The 10000-nt window shown below is 40.2% G+C and overlaps 1 protein-coding gene across 4 annotated transcripts in view; it reads right to left on the reverse strand.

Annotated features, from left to right (window-relative positions):
• Positions 1-10000, reverse strand: part of LOC101859924 (eukaryotic translation initiation factor 4B) — a gene marked incomplete in the record, with an annotated part of 48392 nt that overhangs the window by 36556 nt on the left and 1836 nt on the right. For all 4 annotated transcript variants that reach the window (XM_035969073.1, XM_035969074.1, XM_035969072.1 and 1 more), the window contains 3 exon segments: positions 638-822; positions 4947-5069; positions 7915-7968. In XM_035969073.1, coding sequence (XP_035824966.1) covers positions 638-822; positions 4947-5069; positions 7915-7968 — 362 coding nt within the window.

Genomic DNA, 10000 nt, shown 5'->3' on the forward strand with positions numbered 1-10000 from the left:
CCCCCCCCCCAAAAAAAGGAAAATGAGACCTCGGGCACAGTTCGTCGGGAGCGTGATTTAGTGTTTTCCATGTTCGACCTATCAGTGTCATACTGTTACAGATCCAAATTATTATGAAAGAATACAATTAATTCCAAGAACATAAGTTTTGCCATGTAAGAAATCAAAATTTGTACAATTTATTGGGTTATAATTCTGGACCTTCACTCCTGGAGGGGAATTCTCAAGTTGAATATTGAAAACAGGAAGATTACATCAATGTTGCCACCTAAAAAGGACGTTACAGCAAGCTTTGCAATCAAATTTTTATCTTCTTGAACCGTGATATTAGGGGTAACCGCTACAGTTTGATTTGATAACATTATACCTTCACACACTTTAAACAGACCCTCAAAATTGAGTTACAAGCTTGACTTTATTTTCCTTCACGTTTTTTAAAACCCACATATGATAGTACACCACTTGATCAAATACTGATCATTTTCAGAACGAAAGTTGTATGTCAAACAAGAGAGCAGATTACGAAACAAGTAACAGCACTAAGCAAGCCAACTATAACAATGTCGCAGCTCCAGAGAATACACCTTTCCCCAAACCTAATCAACAGACAATGTGACAACAGGAACAAATCACAAACCTCCAGCTTTGAAAAGAAAGCTTCTAAATCTTCTTCCTTGGCATCATAGGACAAGTTGCCGACATATGCAGAGAACGGTCCATCTTTGGGAATCAGTGACAGATCCACATTGGGGCCCATGGCAGCCTTGGGCGCAGTGGGCAGGGTGGAACGATCGAACTTGAAGGGAGCTGCATCAGCATCATCTGTAATTATAGAGCACATTTGTCAATTCCTTTCGTTTTAGTAAGAGTTTTACCACACTCGCAACAAATAACAAGCCATCATTTGTTAGCAATGCCAAACGCCCGCTGCTCTTTGGGCCGGAAAAGGGGCTCAGCGAGAGTGGTAAGTTTTGTACCCCCCGGGATCAGAAGTGACTCTCTTCTAAGTTACAGGAAAATTTGTGGACGAAAATGAAAGAAACTCGGCAACCAATCAGAGGAAAGGTCAAACTAACGACATATGAGCATACAATGCCGAATGATTTCTATAGTCGGAAAAGTTGCAGTGTTTGTGTTATTTTCCTCTGCAGTTAAAAAAAAAAGTAAGCAGAGCTGTGGAGTGGATTGTTCGCCGACCAGACAGGAGCCCCACATGTCTTCTTTATAGCTGTAAAATTTCAGATCTCTGTGGGTAGTACATTTTACGTATATTACGCATTGATTAACCCCTTTAAGTTTTGGTGGTACGTGAGCGTTACTCTTTAAAATTTCGCTTCGGGGGCTTGCATACGCTTTAAAACAGGTGGTGTGCACATCACTTCTCACCTTCTCCATCCCGAAGCCGAGTCAATGATTTGACAATTGGCAAAACACCCACATCCACCACGGCAGTCACCTTTAGTCAGAAGTAGCCGACCTACTCATCTACTGCGTAGTTTCCTTTCCAGCAAACACAGGCTTGTTTCAGCAGAGAAACTCTGCCCACATTCTGGTCGTTTTTATTTGCCGGTGCCGTGCCTTGAGTGTACCCCTGCCGTGAGATTACCCCAACAGACATGGGTACTCACCCCAAATTGTTGCCTCTGCCTTTGTCTCTGTCGCGGGAAGCACCCGATAAACCTTTTGTCAGCAGGAACTCGGAGCACTCTTTCCCGAAATATCAATGCCGGATTTAGTAGTTGACTTGCCCCAAGCTGTGTTGGATCTTTGCTCCCATGTGTTATTTCCACTATACCTAATGGGAGAAGTATTGATTTGGCATTCCGACTTGTGACATTCTCAAGATTTACTTTCACTTTTGTTTCCACTCAGAATTCTCCTATGATGGCCCGATAAATGTTTCAATTGCGACATACAAATAATAAATATTAATCCCAGTTATGCTGTTACTTTTCAAAACAAGCGTTGTCCAAATGCTGGTGAGTCGGGCCCGTCATCAAGACCCGTCAATAAAAAACTTTCAATCCCGTGTTCGCATCACGTGGCTTCGGCCTGTGAATTCTACGTGTCTGGGACCATCCGTTGATGGGGTCAGCTTAAGTTCATGCACACTGGTCGAAGCATCCCTCGAGACTTAAAGGGAGCGGGGGTGTTAGACACTTGGACTTAAGAGTCCTTGATGTGATTATAGTGATACTTCGGGATATTAAAAAATAACACACACACACACACACAAAGAGCAGAGGGCATATACATGGATATATTCATGGACACCTGTGAGAAAATTTTTAAGTCAGCTGGCAATCACACTGTTCATTTGTTGCTGATCCAAATTTTTTCCCCCTCAGATCCTGATTTTTTAATTTCATAGAGAGGCGGGTCTACCCATATCCCTCTTTAACACTAGTAAACATGAATTTTCCGCCATTTTCATTTTTTAAAACAAAATTCAAGTCTGGAAAACTGGAATGTGAGCCCTGAGATGGCTCTGAAGAATAATGAATCAGTCTACTTTCTTTGTGTATTACAGTCGGAATAGACCCCTTTCGGTTTGTCAACTTTATTTTATTTTCTATTCCCCACCACCACCACCACCCCCCCCCCCCCCAACTCTAATTCTACTCAATATTACTCATTCATTTCTTGTTACATTGAAACCTTGCAGTTAATTTAAAAAATCGTTAGCACTCAATCACAGTCGTGGTCACTCTGTGTGTCTGTGAAAGGAGGTGTGAGTTAAATGTTTACATGCAAAAAATTTTACTACGAAGAAATTAGGAGACAATTGACTTTTCAGGATTAGTTCGTCAGACATACAAACAAAAAAAAACCTTTAAGTTTCTAAAAAAAGGGGTTTATTAAATCATGGGTCTCAACTCAAAATTCTAAAAGAAGGAGGAACTTTTCGGGTGATCGCCACAGAAGCCCATTTTCGCGAAACACCTATTATTATTATACTGTTGAACCCTAGAATGCAGAAATAAAAACCATCAACTTATCAAAGCAAGGTTATTTCGCACCAATTTGAGGGTCTGAGAGATAATTTCAAGTAAGAGTCACGTACCAAATATTTACAATCTCGATTACGTACAAAAAGTGGTGGCGCCTGGGGTCTTGTGCGACTTATTTATATTTTCCCTTCATCATATTCGCCTGTATTTATAAACTATATAAAAAGGAATATTGTTTTGAGCCTAGAACCAGAATATCGACTGTCATGATTCATATCATATATATATATACATAGGCCAATATAATAAACGTGAAAGACAAAAATGAATGCTCAAACTCAAAGTAGAGTAGAATAGCCCAAGTAGACCTATTCAGTGTGAGAGGTGGAAGAACTGCGGGAGAGCAAGAAGCAGTGATACTGAAAATCTGCGAATCTTGAACAGAAAGCTAAAATATAGAGATCTAATTTACTGTCACCAATCCAATGAAACGCGAACACTTAGGCCCCGAAGTTCCATAACACGCTTACAAGTTATGACGGTTCCGATTTCACACAAGGCCTGCACCAACGCACACTTTACTTTGCAGAGAGCTGTAAATCAGGACTTTAACAGGTAGTAATCAAGATTCTAAACATTAAACATTTGCTTTCAGTTTTAGTTTGTTTGTCCTGTGGTGTTGCGTCCAGCCCTCCCCCTATCCCCAAGTGCGTCTTTCAAAAAAATCAATAATCTCCCCCCATTCCTGAGTCCTGTACTTCGAAGCGCTCAGGTTCAATGACCGATCACAATGGCGAGCCCGACAAGACCCTTGAATTATAACTTTCTTTTTGGTCTTACCCCCATTAGTGACAGTACAGTGACAAATATTGATTTGGATATGGTTTTTCTAATATTCGAGATCTTTTATGTATTTTCCCGGGTCTCGGCGACTTTTTTAAAAATTCCTGGGGCCAGGCAGTCACCCTGCTCCCAACAACTCTCTTTCTGATTGGCCCGCTGTCGCGGTAGCGGAGTTTGGGCGGAGGAAATGGCGGTAGCGGAAATCCGCTAAATAGCGGACTATTGAGACCCATGTTAAATACACCTTAAGATAGAAAACCAAAGGGTGAAGGAACCTCTTAAGTTGGTCTGAAAAGGGGAGCCCTGATCCATTGATAAAACACTAGAGCTGGAAACAAGACCATGGATTCCACATGCTAGTTGTCGGCATGCGAGAAGCATGTGATCGCTAGGAGACAAGTGATTGGCTGCCTTTAACTAAACAGGTCACTGATGACTTCATTGCCAGTTTTTTCGATACAGCTTTGCTAAGGCGAGAACAGTTGCAGTCAAACAATGTCGAGCAGTTCAACAAATTTTCACGCAAATATTAGCCTTAAATTAAAGATCCAAAGTAATAAAGACATCGAAAAAGAGATAAAATTACATGAAGATGCCAAATTTCATTCATATACTCTACACATCAAGAAACGTCCACATTTTGGCAATATTTCTCATATGAAGGTCCCCAAAAATTTTGCAATAAAAAATCCCAATAACTTTTTTAATTTATCAATGGATTTTTAAATTAAAAGACCCCGCTTAGAATTTACTCTTCTTTCATTTGAGCAATTTGGATAAAAATTGAATTTTTCATTGTTATTGACACATTTGTCAACAAACAAATTTTATGACTTCAAGCAACAAAGAAATTTTTAAAAAATTCAAACCTCTTAATTCTCTACAGGCTCACAGCATCCCACTTGTATTAACACTATATTACATTATTTTTAAAAATTCTAGAGTTTAACAACACTTGCAATACAAAAAGGTCATATAAGGGCTAAAGATTACAGGTATTGCTAGAGAGTAACATACAAAGAATAGAAGGAAGAAGAGACAAGAATGATAGACTTTTTATAAGAAAAAAAAAAGAGCATCCGCCAACAACCCAAACTACAACGTTGATTGTGTTCTTGTAAATTCCCATATCAGTAGACGGTGACAACATACCTTCCGCGTTCTCAGTGAGAACTGCCCAATTCTGGCTCTTGGGGGCCGAAAAGCCATCGTCTACAGCCAAGAACTGGTCAAGGCTCATCTTCACCATCTTCCCCTCCTTCTTCTTTTTTTTGCCTGTTGATTAGAATTGTTCAACTTTCAATAAAATATTATCTGAAGGAAAAAAAATAATTGAAATGCCAGTTAAGCACTACATTTTATGAAGTGCTCCTCACTAAATGTCACAATGTAGTATTGCTCTATTTTAAAAAAACAGCGCTTGGACAATAAATCTCTTAACGTGGTACAACATTCTTTGTAAAGGAGCAGACGACGTTCATGTGTATATTGCTGTGGAAGTTACACAGCAGGCAAGAAACTGGGTGAGGTGTTTTGATTCAGGAATTAATTTAGTGAAAATATGTCATAACCTACTACTTTCACTTTCTGGTTGTAGTTATTGTTGGTATCGATCCAGCAACAGCTGGGCTCTCTCACTTTCTGATAAACCATGCATGTTTACTTGAAACAATACCTCTACTTGGTATCTGAAATGACCAACATTAACTGTTAAAAATATGAGTCCGGTACAGCAAAAACTTGCCTCTAACTCTTCTTTGCGAAAATTACCCTCTAAGACTCTCTAAGAGCTTGTCTTTCAAATTACATCTTTTTAAATAAAGCACAATTACCTCATACAAAACCATAAAGAAGCCATTTCACACAATACATTGTCAGCCTTTTTTCCAACAGGCACCTCAGTCTGTGTCTCCAAAATTTCAGATTTCTTTTCTACAACAATTCACATTATTGTAAAAGTGTCTTTTATTCACAATATAAATTTGAGAAAAATGAAACAGCTTTTACTACTACAATACAGAGATGCCAACCACAGAAAACCGAAATGAGTATTGGGAAATATGAAAATGTGTATTTTCTGGGGGAAATGTGTATTCCCCACGACCGATCAACCAGTAATAGTAAAATGTTCAAGGTGTCCAGCAATATTTCCTGAAAAAAAATTACTTGCCCACCAGCTCGAAAAAGGGAGCACACACATGTACAATATACATGTATCCAGTCAACAACTTGTCCGTGTTCAATGTCATACTGGGGTCTTGTTTGACTTTAGTATTTCAGTCTATTATATAATATTTTCCTCTCATTATTATATAAAAAATGAATCCTGCTTTGAGAGTTCGGAAGGGCCTAGAACAAGAATTTCGACAATCAAGAACCAGTCTGGGTGTCATGATTCATATTATGAACTGACAGATTCAAATTATAGCTCAAACTCAGAGAAAAGCAATATCTTGAAAGGCTCAAGTAGACCCATGCACCATGAGAGTTGTAACAACTGTGGTAGGGCAAGATGCAGTGACACTGAAAATATGCCAGTCTTGAACAGAAAGCTACAACATACACTGCAGTGAAACGCGAACACTTTATTTCAATAACACAGACTTGCAAAGTATGGGGGGTCCCGATTCCGCACACGGCCTGCATGAACGCGCGCTTTGCACAAAACTAATCAAAATTTTGAAATGTGCTTCCAAGTTTTTGTCCTCTGGTGTTGCCTAACCCCCCCCCCCCCCCCCCCCCCCCCCGGGAAAGATTTTAAACCCCCAAAAAAAAAAAAAACCCCCCCCCCGGGGCGGGGGCAAAATATTCCCGGCCCCGGGGCCCCCCCCAAAAAGGGGCCCCTTCCCCCCCAGGTCCGTATTTTTTTCGCCCCTTTCCCAAGGGGGGGGGTAACTGAACGGCCCAGAAGGGGGGGCCAAAAAAAAAAAAAACGGGGGAGCCCCTGATTTTCTTTTCTTTATTTTTCCCCCACAAGTGACAGCACAGCGACGAGTCCGAGTATTTATTACATTTTATTTGCACGGCGACATTGCGTTTATCCTGCACAACCTGCATGCCACAAATGTTGCGTTTTCAGACAACTGCTGGCAAACTTCTCGGCGGTAACGAAGGCGAAAGTAGATCTTGATTTTCCCGATTAAGCCTTGGTGTCACATACGCTTCCGCCTGCCGCCATAGCTGCCTATTCGCATGAAAGTGAAACGTACTCTCCGGGCGGGGAAAAGCTGAACGAATATACGATCGCGACCGGCAAAAATTAACAAACTTATTGACCACATCGGACTTGGTCTTCAAATATTCCAGTTCTGCGATACTAATACTATTTCGACAAAAGATGGGACTTGAGATAATTAGGTTTACTCGCCCAAGCTGAATCTCGTATTTTTCGCATTCTAGGATGCGTATTTTTTCATGAAAAGTCGTATTTGCATATTTTCGGCAAAAAATCATACTAAAATACGTAAACTCGTACTGGTTGGCATCTCTGTATAATATGATCACAGGTCCAAGATTGAAAGTTAGTAAGAAAAAACAAGTTTTTAAAAAAAGTAGTTAAAATGTTAACTCACTCAACCCAAGGGCTACACTTCCGGGTTGTCAACTCTCCCAAGAGATTTCTTGACCACTTTTTGAAAACTTGGAAAATAAAACCCACTAAATTTTAACATATCCTACCCAAATTTGGTGCACGTTTTTATTCAAATCTATATTTGTGTGTGTACTGAAAATTTGAAGGCAAACTATGCCATAGTTTTTCTGCAATACTCTGTGGAAAAAGGTCTATATTCAGAGTAAAAAGGTAAACAAAAAGCGAAGAAAGGAGGTGCGTTCAAACTTCGCATCCCCACACATGGTTCGTGAATATAGAGCTTTCTTTTTGTTCTAAATTTGGGCTTGCACTTCTGGCCACAGTCTTTTTCAAAATGAAAAATGATTACTCTACCAATTAGGCTCCAGTCTGCTTCACACAAACCAAAAGTTGTGTTTTCTGCAATTTTCGGCCTCGTAAATTTTCCAGACCAATACTGTCGGCGTTAGGGTTGGAGCGTTGTACGCGCATGCTGATAGGGCTGGGTGAGTTAAACAACACTGACCACAAGATAAACATTAACTTTACCTTTTCCACCACCAGCGGCAGGGTTGGCCTTGGCCACCTCATCTTGAGTTGGATCTGTGAAGACAAAATGCATCTAAATGAATGAGAGAAAGCAATAATCATCTGCTTCTTTGCCAGCCCCCTCCATCCCCAAACGGACCTAAAAAGGAAAAGTCAACAGTCTTTCTTTCCGTCCATAATGCCACAGATTTCAAGATCTCAGACATGTTCCTCAGGTAACGGATTTTCAAAATTTTCTGTTTCCAACGTACTACCCTCTCACATTAGACGTGAGACTACTTTCAAATTTTGCCATGGCCAACATTGTATTATGCACACAGGATCAATGAGTTGATATGTCAGAAGGATGGGAGCTCAGTGTATTATACTGTATACATACTTTTGAGTGGTCCATGTGCAAGATTTTCAGCAGTGATGCTAATGACTAAAAGTCAAAAAGGAGGGAAATTATTAGCGCCACAACCAAATTAGGGAAGGAAGCAGAAGCCTGAAAGAAGCGAGCGTGGAAACAGTGCGCATATGAAAGAGAATTGAGAATAAAGAAAGCCATCCAAAATTTCAAATCGGCACGCGAGATGGCGATGATTGCTCGCTGGATTAAGAATTCGCGTTTATTGAATTACATTTTTGCCTACATCGGCGCCCCACTTTCGTGACACTTGGGAGGACGCCATATTGAGGAGAAATTTTCTCGGAAGGCTCAAAACCCCAGAATTCCTCGAATCCAAGGAAGATTAGTACCACTGTTTCAGGCTCCAAACTAAAGGGGAAAAAAGTAACAGCATAGAGCAAATGTGGTCTAAGATTCAGACCTGCAAGTGATCTTCAACCAGATTGTCTGAAAATTTTGCGCACACCACACGCGTCGTTTCAAACAGCGCCCGCCAAGAAAAAATCCACACCAAAAAACATACAGGGAGCATAATGGCCTACATTGCTATTATAATAGGGTTTGATACAATAACACAATCACAATAGAATCGGAATATGAATATTCCATATATAGAATCTAGTAATCTAAATAAATCTAGATTCTAGATCTAGATTAGTAAAACAATTAATAGGCATAGATCTAGGCCTTGAACGAAATCTGCATCCGAATAGAGGGACTCAGCTGAGTCTAATAATAATTTACGCACCTGATGAAATACTCTTTAATCAACATTAACATTACATTACAGCACAACCTATAATAGGGTCTGACACAATAGAATTGGAACTTGAATCCTCCATAGAGTTCTATATAATGATCTATACAAATCTAGATCTTGTAGAAAAAGTGAGTAGCCTAAGCCTAGAATGAAACCATATCCGAACAATCGGTCAACACACAAAATTGAAAAAGGCTGCTCGAGCACGAAACTGAAAGTAGATCTAACTTAGGTCGTCGTCCTTTTTCGTATTCGTATTCCTACTCAGGTTCCGACAATTATGTCAGAAACGCCAACGTCTGCAGTCGGCACGAAAACAAAAAGCGCAGACAAAGCCAACTGGAGAAAAAGGGGCGCTGGCAATCAGATGGGCCCTGTACTTTGCAACACTGACTAAAACAGGTTGGCCTTGCAATAGCATCGCCCGGGTCGCGATTGTTCGGATTTCAGACGATTGTCGGAAAGCATGCAGGTCTAAAGATCGAACATGCTCATACTCTTCCTCCTGTCCCCTCCAAGTATATGTCAGCTTACATGGGAACTTTGAAGAAAAAAATTTCATTAAAAAGGGAGAATTGAGAATGGAAATGATTGATTCAAGCCTTTAAACTTACTAGACGGAGGTGTTTCAAATTGCAGTATGTAGGTGCTTCATTTTGCTATGATAACAATGGTTAACTAGTAGGTTGCGACAGCAAGTGGCATGACGAGACGACGCAAACAATCAAGACACAGGATACAAATAGATCTAGATCAAAGAATTTTGCAATAATCATAAAGACTGTAATTGTCCTGTCACCTTTGTAAACAGAGGGAAACTGTTGTAAGCTACAACTATTGAGACTGTGACGGTTCTTTGCAAGCTGAAACATTTTAAATGCTGGCAAAGACAATGTCAAGTCTGTATAACCTGGTAGACCGTCAAGAAGAACAGT

Source organism: Aplysia californica, unplaced genomic scaffold, assembly GCF_000002075.1.
Source record: "Aplysia californica isolate F4 #8 unplaced genomic scaffold, AplCal3.0 scaffold00112, whole genome shotgun sequence".
In the NCBI taxonomy this organism is placed as follows: domain Eukaryota; kingdom Metazoa; phylum Mollusca; class Gastropoda; order Aplysiida; family Aplysiidae; genus Aplysia; species Aplysia californica.